This window comes from Abrus precatorius, unplaced genomic scaffold, assembly GCF_003935025.1.
Source record: "Abrus precatorius isolate BTA unplaced genomic scaffold, Abrus_2018 Scaffold9, whole genome shotgun sequence".
NCBI lineage: Eukaryota > Viridiplantae > Streptophyta > Magnoliopsida > Fabales > Fabaceae > Abrus > Abrus precatorius.
In genome coordinates, this window is record NW_020874439.1 from 28,536,278 (window position 1) to 28,555,395 (window position 19,118).

A 19,118-nucleotide genomic window follows, 5' to 3' on the forward strand; every position below is an offset into this window, starting at 1 on the left:
TAACAATTTAAAATTAAACACTTCAATGTAATATTAAGAATAATTTCCTTTATCCGTTCACAATACTTTTTTCATATATTTAAATTCTTAGCAATAGTCTGTGTACACTTGTTTTTAATTAATATAATTTAAAATGATAATTATTTGAAGAGATTCCCTGTGAGCTGAGCCAGCATCTACGGAGAACCGGCTCAGCTACCATTTAAAAAGCGTTGCCTTCTTCTTTCTCGTTGTCCTCATTGATTTTTCATAGATAAAAGTTCTTCTTCCTTCTTTCCTTTCCCTCATTTTTCTCCCAAAACTGACTCAACCCTGCTTTTCAAAACTCACGCGAAGGGAACACGCTACTTCCACTTATAAGTACCGTAGCCGTAGCACAGGGAGAATAAAAGTAAGACACGTGACGTTATTTTCACTCGCTTCAATTAAGACTTGCTTTCTCTAGTTTGGGGGTATGGCATGGGCAAAGAAGCAAAGTGTAGATTTTATGAGGTGGTTGGTGATGGTGATGTTATTCGGTGTTTGGTGTTTGTGTTTGTTCTCCACGCCCGTTGTAGAAGCCAAGAGGAATGCGTATGCTACGATGATGTACGTAGGTACACCGAGAGACTACGAATTCTACATCGCCATACGCGTCCTACTCAAATCACTGACTAGGCTCAAAGTCGAAGCCGATCTTGTTGTCATTGCTTCTGTTGATGTCCCTCATCGATGGATTCGAGCTCTGTAAGTTCTACTCTTTTCATCAATTTTTTTTTAAACTTCTTCTTAATTAGCGTTTTCTTGTTCATATTCTATGTTTCGGTTATAGTGTTGTATTAATCTAGTTGTTCCTCGAAATTCGGTTGATTTAAAAAAAAATAGAAAGAAAGAGATTGATATGAAGGAGGGAATATAAGTGAGAAATCAAAAGGGGTTCATAATGACGATAAGGTTGGGGAATTGGGACCGTTAGTTTGGTTAGGTTAGGGTAGATTTGATTTTCTAGTGACAGATCACAATGTTTATGGGTTTGTGGTCATGGATGTCCACGTCCTGGTCAGGTTTCAAAATCCCAAGTTCCATTAACGCTTGCCTGGGTCCACATTCATTTTATGCATCGTTCGGCTAGAGAGGGGAGAGTAGAGAACAATTTTTTTAATTTAGTTTTATGAAGAAACAAACAGAAGATTTTTAATGGTGTGATTTTTATTTTTTAATAATAAAAGGATTTATTTTTCTTCCTTTTTAAAATATTGACGAGTTGTAGCAATAAGCTGTCACATGTGTTGAGGTTGAGGGACGGAGATGTTCTTAGGTGCTTTGAGATTGCGCGTGAAGTTCAAGAGGGTTTGACGATGTTTTCAACCCCACCTCGTCCTTGAGAAGTGGGATGCTTGTTCTGGTTCTTTCGTGTCTTGTTCCTATTTGGTTCTTGCTTCTTGCTGATTAGTTTATTCATAGAAGTCATTAGTATTTTGTTCACTACTTAATTAGCATATCAGTTTAGCTGTATTTCTTTTCTTATCTTTCTGGTAAATTATCTTCCTATTTTATAATATAAGTATTGAATAAATAGATATTATCTTAAAAATATAGAATATATTTGATATTTTTCTTTATTTAGTAATTAGAAAATTTATAAAAATAAATGACAAAAAAATTAAAATTATTCATATATTAAACTTCAGTGAAAGTATTGTATAAGTCCAAAGTATCTTATAGTTATAGTTGTAAATAAAATAATTGTGTTTTAGTAAATTATAATGTAAAAACTTGACTACTTCGAAAATATATATTTTTTATACTAATGATGGTACAATATAAGCTAAGAATAATTAATAAATAAGAAAATGTTAAATACATTTTATATTTTAAGATAATAAGTATATGTAATTTTTTATTTAATTTGTTTTTATAAAGTAAAAAAAAAATATTATGAAGAGGATAAGTAAGAAGTTATAGTCAAGCTTCTAATATATTTATAATTCATAATTGTAGATGATATAGAGGGTATCCATTATCCAACATAGTATTTTTGTATTAGTAAAAAGATACCTGAGAATAATCAATGAAGTATAAAGTAAACAATAAAAAGTAAACACTTTAACAAAAAAGAAAGCACACATTTTCAAATAATTTGTGTGGGTTAATTAACAAAATATTTTATTATATATATATATATATATATATATATAGGTAGGTAGACTTAAATTTATAACACATTTAGTTTTTAATTAGCCAAAAACAATATGGATATAATAGCAAGAAAGAAAAAAACAATATGGATAAAAAAAATACAGTAAAATGCAAATATTTTTAAACAGTAAACATATAGGTTAGTAATAATTTTAAATTTTTTATATCACATTTTTATACTAGCTTTATATTTCTTTTTGTTATTTCTCTCCATTTGCATTATTTATTAAGTTTATAAATAAAAAGATTGGGTACCGCTCCTCAAAGTGCAATTTAGGAAGTATGATAGAGGAAAGAAAAAGAGATGTGATGAATTTTTATTTTTTGAAAAAGTAGCAAGTATATAAAGAGATCTTAAATATCAAGAGAATATACGAGTGAAAATATTAGATTGTTAAATCTATTATTACCTCTTTCTTTCTTCCTCTAAAAGGTCTATACTTTCCATAGAGGAGTAGAACATATTGTAACAATAACTATATGCTTTTTATTTTGCAAATGTTATTAACAGTTTTGATAATATTAATTAAAAGTATTTGATTTATTTATTTAACATTTTTACCAATTTTAAAATAATTATTAAATGATTTTATGTTTTAAATAACAATAAATAATTTTTAATACGCTTTATTTACTTAGAACTTTTAATGTGTTTATCAACTTTATTAAATGATTTTAATTGTTTGAAAAAAAAAGTACAAGTATTGATATGTTTTTAATACAATAAGAATTTTTTGCTATGAATATTTATTGAGAAACATTTAATGCATTTTATGCAATGTTTTTAACTGATTGAAAAAGAAAACCTCAACTACTTTATTTATTTTGTATAGTACAATGAATGCATCTTTCTCATTATATATATATATATATATATATATATATATATATATATATATATAATTTTTGTTCATTCACTCTTATAAATTTCGACTCTTCCTTTAAAAATGGAATAGTATCTATACGTATTTTTTTTTCATATAATTTTTATATCTTTCTTATTTTAGGATATATTTTATATCAAACCAGAGCAGTATCTTCTTTCTTTAATTAAATTATCCAATCAAAAGTTCAATTTATTTTTAAAATTTATATCTTACATTTTACCTGTATTTATAAATAGCTGTGCAATACATGATGAATTTATTACTTAGCCGGTTTTCTTATTCTTTTGATACATATATAAAAATCATATGTATTTTATTTAAAATTTTTCTTAAATAAAATTTAATACAAATTTCGACATCATATGTATTTTTTTACAATATATTAACTAAAATCTCTTAATCTATATGATAGGCATTAATAAGTGTTAATGACTATTCTGTGGGAGTTGATTCTGAAAATAAAATTTATTATATATTAAAATTTATTTAATATTTATTATCAAATAATATAAAACATTTAATAAAATATTAAATATTCTTTATTTAGTTTTACTCCTTAATACTGCCTTTAATTTAATATAACTTTGAAAACCATTTTTTGTATAAATGTATAATGAATTTGTTATATTGACTAAGTTAATATTTTAAAATTAAAAGATTAATTTTATGTATTTTACATACTTATAGGTCTAATTTGAGCAGTGAAATGTTAAAAATGTTTAAAGAAAATAATATGTTTTATGTTAAAAAAGTATTAAAATTGTATATAATTTAATTATTTTATAATTCTAAAAGAAAGTAAAATATATTAAATAATCATGACTATTATTTTATGGTATTCATTAATAATTTTCTTTCAGTAAAATTCTTTTTTTAATAAAACCACTGCTTAACATTAATTTTAATTAATAAAAGTGAGAAAATCATTAAAAACAAAAATATATATTATATCAACAGTATACAAATTTAATAAAATATTTTTTTTGGTTGTATAAAATTAATTCTAAAATTTGATAGTATCATAATAACAAAAGATCAACCTAAAACAGTAAATAATGATAATAATCTGGTATTGACGATATTGCCTTGCACTGAAGTATACCCCGTCATTATGTCGATTCCAAACATGATCTATTTCTTAAGAAAAAAATATTTAGTTTTTCGTTGATAAATTTTATGTACAAGTTAGATGTTTGTAAATGACAAATTAGATATGCACTAATTACACAATTTTGTATATTCCAAACATGGGTAAAATGTTTTACACTTTCACGGGTAAAAGAAAGCGCGTACATTTTTTTTTGTCTTTTTTAATAGAAATAGTTGCGTGACACACGTATTTTTCACTTCTATGGTTAAAAGCAAAGCACCTTTCATGTCATAATATTTTGTTCTCTAATTGTGTGGTACTGGTGGCACGTCATTTGTAGTGGAATTCGTAGAATTTTCTGCTGTTCTATCACATTCCTCATTTCTTAATATTATCACTAATGCAATCATGCATTACTTCATTGTTGTTGACATCAATATCTTGTAATACTTTACTGTGCTTTACTAACAAACGTTTACTACTAGTAACCCCACCCAAAACCCCAAGCCTCTCTATCAGTACTGATCAATCTTTTAGTTGAATAAACTCACTTACGATTTATTATATATCGTATATTACATGCTTTTATGAAAATAAATATATGTTCATAAAGATACATTAATGTATTTTTTCGTTTTTGTTCTATCAAATAACATTACCAGTTTTGGTTCTTATAGTGCTTTTCTCTTTTGGTCTGTATACTTTTTTACTATTAGGATCAATAATGAAAACTATAAAGATTAGTGCATATTTAATTTGTCATAATTGATAAGATAGAGGAATATTTTGTGGGAATATCTCCGCACGCTAGAAAGGTGAGATTAGATGAGATTAACCTTATGTTTAGAGTACAAAACTGTCCCTTCTTAGAGGTACTGTTTTCTCGAATTCAATTCAAACCCTACTAGTCCCAGATTTACACGTCGTTCAGTTTTATTAATTTCTTCAAAGCATGGAGGAATCATAAGGATGAACAGTGTGTGCTAATTTGATTACCGGGATTTGTCTTATCTGACTTTTCTCAACCTTCACTAAAAAAGTAGATAGGGAATGGCTCATCATATTTTGATCCCTAATCCCTTGGCTAGAGGAACTCCCAACATCTAGTTTTTCACTTTATTATATTACTAATCAGAGCAGATAGTCACTGAAGCGACTTTATTATGTTTTTATCATCTAAACGACTTTGTTTTTGTTACACATATTTTAAAGTTGGTGGCTTTAAAAATGGAAAACATAAAAAGTTTATTCTAAAAGGCTTTGCATAAAGTAAAGGCTAATGAATGAAATTAAAGAGAGAAAAAGAAGGTGACGAGATAACCAATTTGTTGGAGTACCCCTGACCGTATCCAACTTAAGATATGATTAATATCAAGAACTAAAGTTAAAAGAAAAAGTTGAATGATATATAATAAGAGTTGATGACTAAAAGGAGTATTTATTTATTCTTAAAAAAATGGTTGGCTTTTAATGGGATGGAAAAGACAAGTTCACTTGCGTGTTGAAAGTATAATATGTTATGTGGATTGTCCAGGGAAAAGGAAGATGGTGCGAAAGTAGTGAGAGTGGAAAACATGGACAATCCATACAAGCATCAAGATAATTTTGACAAGAGATTCAAATTATCGTTGAACAAACTGTACGCGTGGAGTTTAGTGGACTATGACAGAGTGGTAATGTTGGACGCTGACAACCTCTTCCTTCATAAAACCGATGAATTGTTTCAATGTGGACAATTTTGTGCGGTCTTTATCAATCCTTGTGTCTTCCACACTGGCCTCTTCGTCTTGCAGGTACCCTTTGTCCAAAACCCTCTTCATTTCAATATCTGCGAAACTGCTATGTAACTCCAATCTATGCATTTCACATCATTATTGCTCCCTTTAAATCCTTTTCTTTTACGGTTCATTTTAAACCGATTTTAAACAGTCACTTTTTTTTATTAAAAACATTAATATTTATGGTCATAAATATTTTTAATGAAAATTTATTCTAAATTCTATGAGTTGAAGTATTCTATATCAATAGTATCAAACTGAGGTGGTTCGTTTGTGGGGAAGGAAAATTAATAATTAACTTTCGGGTGTCACCACAGGATGATTTTCCAGATACTTCTTTTGTTATATATTATTTAACTTTTTGAGTTTTTACTTTATCTTAAAAATTAAGAAAGTATAAATACTTTTTTTCCTTCTAAATATACCCTTATTTGTTCGTATTTTATCTAAATTCTTAACTCCATTCTAATTCTTCTAATAAGTGTATATTTGTAAAAATCAATTTATCATATTAATTTATGTAAAATTAATAATTTTAAATGTACTTTGAAAGATAAAGAGTATGAGATAATAATAATAATAATAACATCTTATCAGTGTATAAAAAAAATAATGCTAATGGGTTCCCTTAAGATGCTAATAAAGGAAGTAATAAGAATTCAATACAAATATTTATTATCAATAAAAATACAAAAACAATTGAATTTTGTTAATAGTTTCCTGAAAGAGACTGGTTAAAAAGTATTAAATATAATTTATTAATCATTTTTTTACTTAACTTGGACAAATAAATATTAAATGACTTTTGTGCGTCCATATTATTAATTCTCTTTTTTAACAAAATATTTTTGCTTTGTTTTCTTTTGTTACCGTATTATTTACGTCTTGTTTGATTTATAAAAATATTTTATTTTCATAAATAATTATAAAATGTTACTTTGTTTTCACTTTATTTCTTATTTTTAAAGGTAAATAGTAAAACCAAAATTAACTTGTTTTCCTTTTTCTAAAAGCAAAGTAGGATTTTTATAATTATTTTTTAAAATAAAAGCAGTAAACCTTTTTCAAAACCAGGCTTTTAATACTTATATTTATGCAATTAAAAACATTTCATAGAACATATGCTGGTCAGGGGATAAATTTTTTATACATAAAAAAGTAGAACATTTTAAATGCTTTTTTCAGAGCATTACAATTATCAAGACCTTTTTTTTAATTTAAAAGTGATAATTAATTGTAATTGATCTCTATCATACGGGTTCTAATCATTTAATATTTACAGCCATCAATGGCCGTGTTCAAGGACATGGTTCATGAATTACAGAATGGGAGAGAAAACCCAGATGGTGCTGACCAGGGTTTCATAGCTAGCTATTTTCCAGAGTTGCTTGATAAGCCAATGTTTTATCCACCTTCAAATGGCACCAAGCTTGATGGAACATATAGGCTCCCTTTAGGTTATCAGATGGACGCTTCTTACTATTGTAAGTAAATCACTGAAAAGAAATGAAATATTCACCTTTTAAATTTTGAAACTGCACTTGTTAATGCTTAATGCAATCTATTTTAAATGCTAATATTGATCCTGATTTTAGATCTTAAACTTCGCTGGAGCATACCCTGTGGACCAAATAGTGTGATCACATTCCCAGGGGCACCATGGTTGAAGCCATGGTATTGGTGGTCGTGGCCTGTCCTGCCATTAGGCCTCCAGTGGCATGATCAACGTCGCCAAACTTTGGGGTAAGGTCCATCATAATGCTGTTTTCATTTTTCTTATCCGCTAATTGTAAATAAATGATGATGGCAGTATTTTATGATTAACATTTTCAACCTGAAGACGCTGCATTTTGGACTATGGGCGTGTTTGAAAGAATTTATTGAAAAGTTATTTAAGCTGATAAAAATAGTTTTTAACTTGACTTTTATAAGTTTTATTTAGTAAAATAAGCTCATGGTCGTTTGATTTTAAGAAATATTTTGTTTTTATTCTATTTTTTATTTTCAAAGATTTGTAAAAAAAATTAACTATTTTGCCCCCAAATGTGACCTATTGTAAACGTTGGCCTATTATTTAGTGCAGGTATGGTGCAGAGATGGCTGTGATAGTTATTCAATCGGCAATATATTTGGGAATAATAGCAATGACACGATTTGCAAAGCCAAGCCTCTCAAAGCTGTGCTATAGGCGCTCTGACAAGAGCATCAACCTCGTACAGAACATCCTCAAACTAGTAGCTTTGTGGAGCATTCTTGCAGCATACACAACACCCTTCTTTATCATTCCTCAAACGGTTCACCCTTTGTTAGGCTGGCCTCTATACTTGCTTGGTGTTTTTGCACTATGCTCCATTGCAATTAATACCTTTCTGCTGCCAATGTTACCTGTTTTGATGCCATGGCTTGGGATAACTGGGGCATTGATGGTCATGGCATTTCCTTGGTATTCAGATGGTGTAGTTAGAGCATTGTGTGTCTTTGCTTATGCATTCTGTGCTGCACCATTAGTGTGGGCATCTATGACCAGAATATTAGCAGGGCTTCAGCAATCTCTAGAAAGGGAAGCATTTCTACCAAGATTGGGAGAATCTTCGCCACCTTCTTGGTTTAACAAGTTATACTGAGCTGTCTAATTGGGCATGATACATTGTTTGGGACATAGAATAGAAGGGCCTTCTTGACAAGCTCATTGAAAATTGAAGGGGCATAATAAGTACCCCACATATTGTACACAGAACCGAGAGAGGTTTTTGGTTCACTTTACTTGTTTGTGGGGGAGGAAGTACCATGGAATTAGCACCATTACATTAAGACTTTACGATTGAAATTATACATTCTTTTGGAGCGAGAGGATCATGATGCACCTAGTAGGAGGAACAGGACGAGGAGTTAGTGTGTACATAAAGATTGTTTTGCTATTGTTCACATATATTTTGTATGCTTTGCTCGATTGGTTCGGCTTACCACTCTATAATACTGCCTTAGACTAGCATTTTACTCTTACCCCTTATAAAAGGAGTCTACGCTGCACTTGGGCAAAATATCAATTGCTTTAACTAAATGAATGGTAGCAAATTATATATATATATATATATATATTGGTATAGATAATTAAATATATGACGAGTTATAATTTATTATTTTATTGATATTAAATAAAAAGTTCAAAATGTAAGTTTTTAAATTTATATTAATATAAAAAGATCATATTTATATATATATTACTTTTTATTGTTGAGAGAGTAAGTTTCAGTTCATTTTAACTTTAAGGTTATCATATATTTTTTAAATTAATTACGTAATTTTTTTCACTTCTAAAATATAAATTTACTACCTCTGCCTTTTCGAATCCTACTAAAATCTCTCTTTTTGATAATTAACTTTGATTTATTGGTAGTTCGCTCACATCTAATACGGTCAAGTGAATAAATTGATTTTTTTTAATGTGTTTTCTCTCATATTTACATACTTTTCAATAAAAATTTAATCAATAATTTAATAATCATAACCATGCCATGATTGACCTAAAATTAAAATGAATTGAATGATTTAAACTTTTGTTATACCTAATGTTAATGAATCTTTGCCTAGGGAGTCCAAAGACGGGACCAATTAGGCTTGCAAGAAAAGAAATAAACAAATAGGCTTAAGATCAAACAGAAAATTAAAGAAAGCCCAAATTAGTCAAAGCTCTTTATTTATTTTAATTTTTAGTTTCTTTTAGTACCATAGCAGAACAGTTTGTACTTCGTATGTAGTTTCTGTTAAACATGTTAAGCTTAGATATATTTTTTTCCCTTTTTTTTTTCGCTAAAGATATATTTTTATTCCTTAAATGAATGATACTATTTTATTTTATTTTTTAAAAGAACTGATTTTTTTAGTTGCTAAAAATTATAAAACCATGTATTTTAATCTTTAGTGAAAGACTAAAGTCACATTGATTTTGCTAAAACGAGAAAATAAAAATAAATAACACTTTTATATAAATTTAGAGTAAACATATGATATTTTAAAGATAAAAAATATATTTAAGTCAATGATGCCATCACTCCAAACAAAATTTAAAGCATACATTTTTATTGTTATTGTAGTTTTTATTTTTAATTAAAAAAACGGGTAGTATATTCAGGTGTTTATCGTTGTTTTCACAATTTTTTTAAAAAATTCAATGCATTTCATGGGTTGTAAAATGTCCTGAAATTTTTTTTTAATATGTAAATCAAAGGAAAGCAAGATTTATTTATTTATTTTTTCAGAAAAAGCGGTCATTTAATAATTCTCATGAAAACATTAAAGTGTATTAGTTGCCTTTAATTATTTAAGGCATCAATCACAAGGTAAGTTCAAATTTCATCATTTTAGATATTTAGCATGGATTACATACTATATAAGTAAAAAGGATTATAATAAGTTTAAGTATATTTTTAATCCTTGTAGTTTATTATATTTTAATTTTAGTTCCTAAAATTGTGCTTACGGCTACGGCTAATGATCACAATTGGTGCTTTTTAGTCTTGCAAATAGCTTATCATACTCATTAGGTACATCATATTCAGGGATCTCAAGAATGATGGGAAATGATTCTCAAAAATTCAGAAAGCAAATATTGTTTGCAACAAGCAACTCGTAATATCATTGCTTGCAGAAAATGTTAATAGACAAGTCCTCATCATATACAACTTTAATCAGAGGCTATAAAATGTAGGTTCCTCATAACCTTATATTAAGTAAGGAAAGAACAATTTGTAGCGCATAAAACTGTTTTATTCTGACAAGTGAAAATTAAATATTCCTAAGAACCTGTAAACCAGCGGCTACCACATTGTAAGAGCGAAAAAATAGCTTCACATTATACAACAACTTGGTTGAGACTGAGAGTCAAGCATTTCTGGAGATCTGCGAGAGAAAATGCTCATATCAGTTGATGCCGCAAACATACAGGAATGTAGTTTGAAAACTACAAGATATAAATATAGTGACCACATTTCCAGAAAACTAAAAGAATAAAATGACAAATAAACCATTTTCATTTTTTAAATAATATATATTGAAAAGCACCTTCATGAGGGAGGAGGATGGGTAGCCTAGTGGAGGATGAAACCTTTGTGTCGCAGTTCATTCCTCAACTAGGGTCTACTCAATTCTGCATAAAATTGTGGCTTTTATATGGTGATTTAATACCAAGTTAGGCAGTAGTAATTCCCCACAAGTTAGGTCACTGAATTCCTACTACATGTAATGTGACGTGTTATGCTACCACCCCCCTCAACAAAACAAAATAAAATAAAAGACAGACTTTTACAGATCATAAGTTGCCAAATGTTGGCGTGAGTGCTGAGTGAATATCAACCATAAACTTGAACTTGATATTTTGTGCATCACCCTATGAACAGCTGCTCTACAGTTAACTAATATCTATTAGTTAAAATTGCTAGACAAACCATTCATTTATTTGAATTTGAGAAATGCTAGCACCGCACTCTTTATTAGTCATTAAAATTTAATGATATTCACAGTGCGGAGTAATAAATTAATGCATGATCATGCATGAGGGTCTATTTAAACATAAGAACACAAAGATTAATGTTAGAAGTACACAGTGCGGCAAACACTGCTTATGCCCTAAGCTTGCATTTCCAAGATTCCAAGGGAACTTACAACTGGCCAAGACTGGCTAAATCGAAATCAGGAGCAAGCTCCTGGACAATATCATTCGGTGGTTGTCCGCATTCTTGCATTTTCTGCATGAGCTCAACAATCTTGTTGAAGTTTGCAGGATCATTCTCGTAAACTTCATTAAGATTTTGTATCAGTTCATACTGATGTGAATACCGTTCATATTCTTCTTTGCTTAAATTGGTTTTATGCTCTTCCAACCACTTAGGATATCTTTCTCCTATTTCTTTCATTGGTTCATGAAGAATCTCCTTGGACAGAAGCTGCTGCATCATGGTCTCCACAATAGATTCCATGTCCTAAACAAATTAATCACAATATTAGCATTAATTCCAGGAAAGAAAATCAAGATACAGTATTTTCATGATGAGAAATTCCAAAGGAGCCCAGTAAATAGTTAAATCTTTGATGACCTTAATCACTTTTTTCCTCACAGTAAAAAGTAAAAACTTGTAGCTAACTTTGCAAATTATTTTGGCTCAGTTTGGTGTGCTTCTCCCTCATCTCATATTCAATAGAAGATATAAAAGAGGGTATGTTAATAAATGAAAGCAGTATTTCAGGATTCATGGTTGCTTCACTCAGCTATCATATGTCACTTTGCTGATTCTCCATGTGGACCTCAGCAAAAAGACGCATTAAATGCACATGGAAGCAACCATCCTCTGCATGGAGATCACTCTTCCTTTTAGAAAGTACATCAAAGTTACTATAATCCAAACAGATTTGTAATTTATTTTTTTGGACATTTTAAAAAAAATAGAAGTTATCAATTGAATATAAATTAACCAATAACAGACATCCATCTGAATGCAATATATGAACCCGAGAGATACATTGAAAATTAAGATCACTGCAATCCATTTAAAGCAAAACTTGACATTTGCAAAATATATACTAAAATCAAGGCCGAAATAATTTCACATGACATTCAAAGTTGGAAAATGCCAAACACAGTAAGTTGTCACAATGGTACCAACATAGATTTCTAAAGCATTGGCATTCTGATTTTGTCATTACATCAAACTAAGTAACCCCATTTTCAATCTTAATTACATAGCTATCAATAGCAGGCTATAGCGGAGTAGAGTGTTTTCACATAGCAGCTGCAATAGCTGCCAAAATAGTGGTCTTCGCTGCTAGAGTGACACTTCAAAAAAAATAACTATTTTTCCCTAAAAAGAGCACTATTTTGGGAGAATTTTTTACTTTGATTGTTATTTACTTGTATGTTGTGCTTAAGAGCTATGGCTTTTTATATTATATTATGAATATGTCGTGGATTTTATAAAGATTTTTGAGCATTTATATATGTATAGTATAAATTATTTAATTTGCACGTAAACTTTCTAAACAGAGGTCATCCCATTATACACTATCCCGCTATAGTATTTTTTGTGTCATCCACTACTTGCTGCTATCCAGAATTGATAAATATGTTTAATTATAAACAAAGAGCATAAAGAAATAAAAGCCATATATGAGCCATCAATCTCCTTAAGAAGGTGCGTTTTATCATTCAGCTGTTTAAAAGTGCCTTAAAGGTAGACCAGCTTGAAATACCAGCTATTAAAGGTAGGTTCCCCTTTTTTGTTTTGTACTTTTTCCCCCTAAATATTGCAAGTTAATGTTTGGTCAATGTGAAAACAGATTGGTTGAAACACAACCAAAACCTCAGTTAAAGAGAACGTTGAAGATGAATGGAGAATAGATATCACAAAAACATTGAACTAGATGACCTGTATAATTTTTACTATTTGTAAATTGTAACTACATTTTTCACAAAAATATTATTGACATTCATCTTTGTATACCAATTAGCAATACCAACTTAATCGCATTAACCTATAAAACAGGTAGCTGGTAAATAATATCTACCATGCATCTAATTTGACATTTATCAAACAGTTCTGGTTTTCTGGTCACCTTAGATGAGGCCCCTTATTAACTGTCTCTCCACTACCACTCTGTACCTAATTAAACACACGCATCTATCACACCCTGGACACACCAGCCTGGCTACAGCTCATGATCATCCAGTGCAGCAGCAGGCAAGTCAATTACAATTTACAAAAGGTGAAAAGACACAATTCTCAAATTTCCAAAGTATCCTCACCCAATAGGTGAGAGACTAATCTCTTGGGACCAAATGCTGACATTTTTTCCACACACACGAATCTTGGAATCAAACCAAAACAACATGCTTCACCACCCCAGATCCTTCACTCAAAGCAACTAACCAACACATCTTGACAATTCTCAAATTCTATCCTGTAGGGTATAATAATGTCGAAATCCTCCAATCCGTACAATATAGTAGAATTCATTTCTATCATATTGATATTGACTTCATTTCACAACTTGATAATACAATAGAATTCAATCACAAGCACCTGGATAAAAGAAATAACAAAGCAAAAATGCACAGACCTGAGAACCAGCAAGTTGTTCAAACTGTTTGACCCAATCCTCCATCATGGCATCCTTACCGAGATCATCCCCAACGTGTGGGGACATAGAATCGAGGCCTTTAACGGCTTCTCTGGTTTGTTCCCTAAGCTTGTTGAGGGCCTCCGAGACATGGCTATCTTTCGAAACCTTCAGTTTACCCTTTTTCTTGGTTCTCAAATCAGGTAACCCTGCGCCCAATCCTTGAATCCCCGAAGGCAAAGAAAGCGACTCCTTTTTGTTCCCAGCTGCAGTTGCTTCCCCACTTCTCACACATCAAAATAAATTGAAAAAAAAAAAAAAAGCTCCAAAAATTCAGTAAATTAAAATGAATATATAAATAAATAATCGGAGGGGAAAAAAGAGAAACCTTTGAAGGGACGGATTAAGGTTGAAGGATTGGAAATCATCCAAAGCACCTGAAATGATTGAATTAAGCAGTTTCAGAGAGAAAATAAATAAATAAAAATAAAAGGTAGAGAGAGAAAGAGAGAGAGCGAGAGAGTACTATCGAGGAGTTGGTCGAGGTCTTGAGAAGAGTCGGCCATGGTAGTCACCACCGAGTCCTTACTGTGACCAATGCAATATATAAGCCCTCTCTCTCTCTCTCTCTCTCTCTCTCTCTATATATATATATATATATATATATATATATATATATCCAATTCCAATTAATTTCTTTTCATTTCTCAAATTAAATATTTTTATTTAATTTCTTTATATTTCCCTTTTTTTCTTAGTATTTTTAAGATTTGCCCCGCTAGGCTACTTTAAATGTTAATTAAAAGAAGAGAAATAAATTATTATATTGAAATTAACGTTTTTTATTTTTTATATGATTGAATTTAAATAAATGTAAATTAAAAATGTGTATGTTTTTAATTGTTAATATAATGAGTATTTTATTATATCAAATAAGAATCAATTAAATATAAATTTTTTGAAATTAAAAAATTATAAAAAAAATATTTGAATAAAAATGTGTTGATTTTATTTGTTATATATTAAAATTTATAAATTAAATTTATTCTGAATTGATTAAAGTTTTAATAATTTTAAATTTAAGAACAAAGTCTTAAATTTATAATGTAAAAGTAGATCAAGATTATCTATTACTCATTTATTTATTAAGTATTTAATCTGGGTAAAAATATTTATTGTTTGATGTATTAATATGTGTTTTGGTGAAATTAACCGATCTTATTAAAAAAAAATGAACTATCTCATTAACATGTTTAAGTACCCACACAAATCTCTCACATTCACTTATTTATTACCTTTACATTTCTTTATTAAAAAAAACAAATCATAACTTACCCCAAACTACTAATTATAGTAGTTATTTCATTATGAGCATTTTAAACGTTAAGTAAAAGTTAAAAATATATATGAATAAAAATCCATCAATTTTTTTCATTATCTAATAATGATAAATGTTCTTTTATACATAAAAGAGGCAGAAACAAAAGAACAACTAACTACATTGAGAAAAAAATTGAGATGTCTTTTTAAATATGAAAAGTAGAAACTAGAATGGGTGAATCTAATATTGTCCCATTTAAATGACTCACACAAAGTAAGATCTGGATCCTCACGTGTAAGAGAAATAGGATATTATCAATTCTATTAGTCTCACCTTTCATTCATTTAAACTTTTTATTTAAAATAAATTATATTATATTAATAACATTATTCAAGTGTCAGATCTTATGCAATGGTAAAGTCACTCGAGAGAATCAATTTCCCATGGAGTATCTCACAAATTTATTCATACCAATGAGATTCACAATTATTTTATTTATTTTGTTCTTTATTAATAATAAAGAAATTGTTTTTCTGTAAGGAACCAAATTTTACACTTCATGCAACTTTAACAGTGCAATGAAGTTATGAAACGGTTTCTTATCACATGCAAAAAGTTAAATAATCTTGCTAAAGATGCTCTGAAAAGGTTATAATGCATCTAAGTTTTAAAATTCTATTCATAACGTGACAATGGATACAGCAAGAATCACAACCATTTAGGATGAGATCAAGTGCAACTCTGAATGATATATGCTTAATTTTTCTAAAATAAAATTTTGTTTACAATAATTATTAAAGTAATTAATCATATCGTGTTATAGATGTTTCTGACAATAGTCTTGTACAATCTCTTAATCATGAAGGCATATATGTTAAATAGCTTCTTTGACATAACGACCAATCAAATAACAATCAAAGATAGTAATAAATGGTGTGGTCTTAACAACATATTACAATAATTGACAATATAAGTATAGTGAAACATGAAATGGTTTTTCTTATTAAATAAATGTAAAGGCAATAAATAAGTGAAGGTGAAAGATTTATGAATTTATCTAAACATGTTAATGGGATAGTTAATTTTTTTTTAAACATTTTGTATATGTTTAGGTTTGGTTGGTTTGCTTAGGGTAGAAAACATTAAAATCAACAACAGAGCCAATTTAGTTGGGGTTCAACGTGGGACATGGGCTACTCAAGTCTTTTTAACTCATGATTATCTTTGTTTACAGCTAGTTTTGGTAAATTTTTTAATAAATAACTATAGTAAAATAAAATAAAAGGAAAATTTTCTTGTAAATCAAAATCAATTTATGAATAACTTAAATGAATTTTTTTTTACAATAAGTTAATGTGTGCAAATTGATTTTAATTTATGTAATATGTTTAATTTTATCTCTCTATTTTATTTTTATATATAAATATATATTAAAAAGCTCGTTATGAGTAAACTTTGATAAAAAAAAAATTCATGACTTGTTAAGAAAAACAAAATAGATACTATAAAACACTTGAATAAGAGTCTATTTTCAAGCAAAAAAGTATTTTTTTTTATGAGATATTAAAATAATTATAATCAAACAAGTTGAAGTTAGTGCAATGCAACTCGACTTATTATTTCAAAAAACATTTTTTAAAATAAATTAATATAAACTTCTTCATGTAAACAAATTTTAAAATTTTAAAAAAATGATATGCTGCAAAAAAATTTAACAAATAATTTAAAAAAAAAGAGGAAACAAAACTTTTATAAGAACTTAACAATAAAATGAAAAACTAAAAAGAAAATAAAATGACTAATTAATTACAATAGGAATACAACTCTAAGCCTTATTATCATTTATCATTGTATAAAAATTTAGCAAATAAAACTATACGACTTATTTTTCCCTAAAATTTATCATTATTTTATCTCTCAATATTTTATATTGAATAAGAGTAAAAGTTAAAGATAATAATAAATATTTTTTCAACCTATTAATAAGATACATATACAACACCCTGAATACAAGGAGTCAAATGATACTACAGACTTCATAAGAATTTGGATAAAAAATTATGTTAAAAAGAAGGCTTAAGTCATGCATGATATTTCATAAATTCATGTTCAATCTTTTAAGAAAATGTTAAAGTAGACTGAGGAATATTAATATCACACTCTCTAACACACTATTTATTATTGTCTAAATTTTATTGAAAACTAAAAAAATTATAAGAGAGAAATATTAATTTAAGAGTGAAAAAGAGTAAAACTCACATCATTTTTATAGTTTTTGACAAATTTTAACTAATAATAAAGAATGTTTTACAAAAAATGTGTTGCTCACACCGTTAAAATAATTTTTAAATACTTATTTTCTCATATTCATTAAGAAATTTTTTTAAGACAAAATTGTGAGATTCATAAATACTAAGTTAACAACATATTAAAAGTGCTTAGTAGAGTTGTTAAAATGGAATATCTCTACTTACTTAAGCCCCTCAATGATAAGAACTAATTAAACATTTGTATCATAAACAATATTTTTTTTTATTTAACAAATTTTCACATTTTTCTCTCCTAATGACTAATCACCTTCCCCGATGATAGAAAAATAAAACAATACAACACACATCACAACTCACATTTGAGGTAAGTTAAGAAAATATCAAGTTCACTCAACATATCGATTCAATGGATTAACTTTACTCACTATATTATAAAATAAAAAATATAAGAAATATTTTATGAAAATACAAAAATAAATTTAGAAAAGGTAAAATTTTGATGAAAAATATTATTCCACCTTCTAGGAAGTTTTTTTTTTTTAGAAATAAGAAATTCAAAATTTAAAGACAAGTTTAGTTACAATGGATTACATACAAAATTTGACTAGCAAATTATTTGCATGCTCACATTTTTTATGCTTTTTAGGTGATTAAATTTTTTTTTTTTTTAATTTTAGACTGGTTATGGTGGCTTGACCTAATCTAACTCAAAAGTTAGGTACCCATCTCATGAAAACTTACAATTCTTCTAAAGAATAAATTTTAAAACATGACTCTTTAATAAATTGAGTTAGACTATATTGACTCACAAGCTCAAATAAAATTAGTAAGAGTAATCCACCTAACTTGCTAAATTTGATAGGATAAGTTAAAATTTTAAATATATTAATTTGTTTAACTTGTGATCACTTAACCTATATTTTTAAATATTAAATTGATCTATCAAGTTAAATATATTAAATTATTCTCTTAATTAATTTTTTTAATTTTTAAGTAGGTCAACCTACTAAAATGAGATGAGTTAATATTCTCTAACACGTTTAAATAACGATTGTAACACCCTAAATTTAATTTTTCAATAAATAAGAAATTTCATAAATTTTTGAAATAATAAAATTTTCATTTTAATTCAAGTTTCATCAACCATTTCAAATAAAGGAAGGGGTTACAAATTATATCAACAATTGCTACAGGACTTATTCTAATACAACAGTTTTTTAAAATAATATTTTAAGTCTTATAGCAGTTCCATCCACCTCTTCACTGAGTCCGGTGCTGATCGTCTTGATTACCTGAAAAATGAATGTAAGGGTGAGTATTCTATACTACCAAAAACACACAATCAACATACAGTCTCACCTCCAGAACCTTCCCAATACATTCAACAAACACAATCACAGGTAGCAATTTACATCCATAAGTACAAAACACAAATCCATGCATACGTATACCAGTCACACTCACTATAGTACTGTGATCACAGAT

The 19,118-nt window shown here is 28.3% G+C and overlaps 2 protein-coding genes across 4 annotated transcripts; one reads left to right on the forward strand and one right to left on the reverse strand.

Annotated features, from left to right (window-relative positions):
- Nucleotides 1-232: 232 nt before the first annotated feature.
- LOC113850320 (putative glucuronosyltransferase PGSIP8) lies at nucleotides 233-9,012 on the forward strand. The gene is made up of 5 exons (XM_027480815.1): nucleotides 233-726; nucleotides 5,690-5,948; nucleotides 7,216-7,417; nucleotides 7,529-7,676; nucleotides 8,017-9,012. The coding sequence occupies exons 1-5, from the start codon at nucleotides 455-457 to the stop codon at nucleotides 8,555-8,557; spliced, it is 1,422 nt and encodes a 473-aa protein (XP_027336616.1). The 5' UTR covers nucleotides 233-454; the 3' UTR covers nucleotides 8,558-9,012.
- A 1,463-nt stretch (nucleotides 9,013-10,475) lies between these two features.
- On the reverse strand, nucleotides 10,476-14,683 carry LOC113850045 (peroxisome biogenesis protein 19-2-like). 3 transcript variants are annotated; one of them, XM_027480367.1, is made up of 5 exons: nucleotides 14,569-14,659; nucleotides 14,431-14,479; nucleotides 14,043-14,328; nucleotides 11,595-11,911; nucleotides 10,476-10,832 (listed from the first exon to the last, which is right to left on the reverse strand). In XM_027480367.1, exons 1-5 carry the CDS (start codon nucleotides 14,606-14,608, stop codon nucleotides 10,781-10,783), a joined length of 744 nt encoding a protein of 247 aa, XP_027336168.1. In that variant the 5' UTR covers nucleotides 14,609-14,659; the 3' UTR covers nucleotides 10,476-10,780. The 3 variants fall into 3 exon arrangements, with proteins under 3 accessions (XP_027336168.1, XP_027336169.1, XP_027336167.1); XM_027480368.1 differs by having other exon boundaries at nucleotides 10,478-10,832; nucleotides 14,043-14,325; nucleotides 14,443-14,479; nucleotides 14,569-14,608; XM_027480366.1 differs by having other exon boundaries at nucleotides 10,507-10,832; nucleotides 14,043-14,325; nucleotides 14,569-14,683.
- Nucleotides 14,684-19,118: the final 4,435 nt, after the last annotated feature.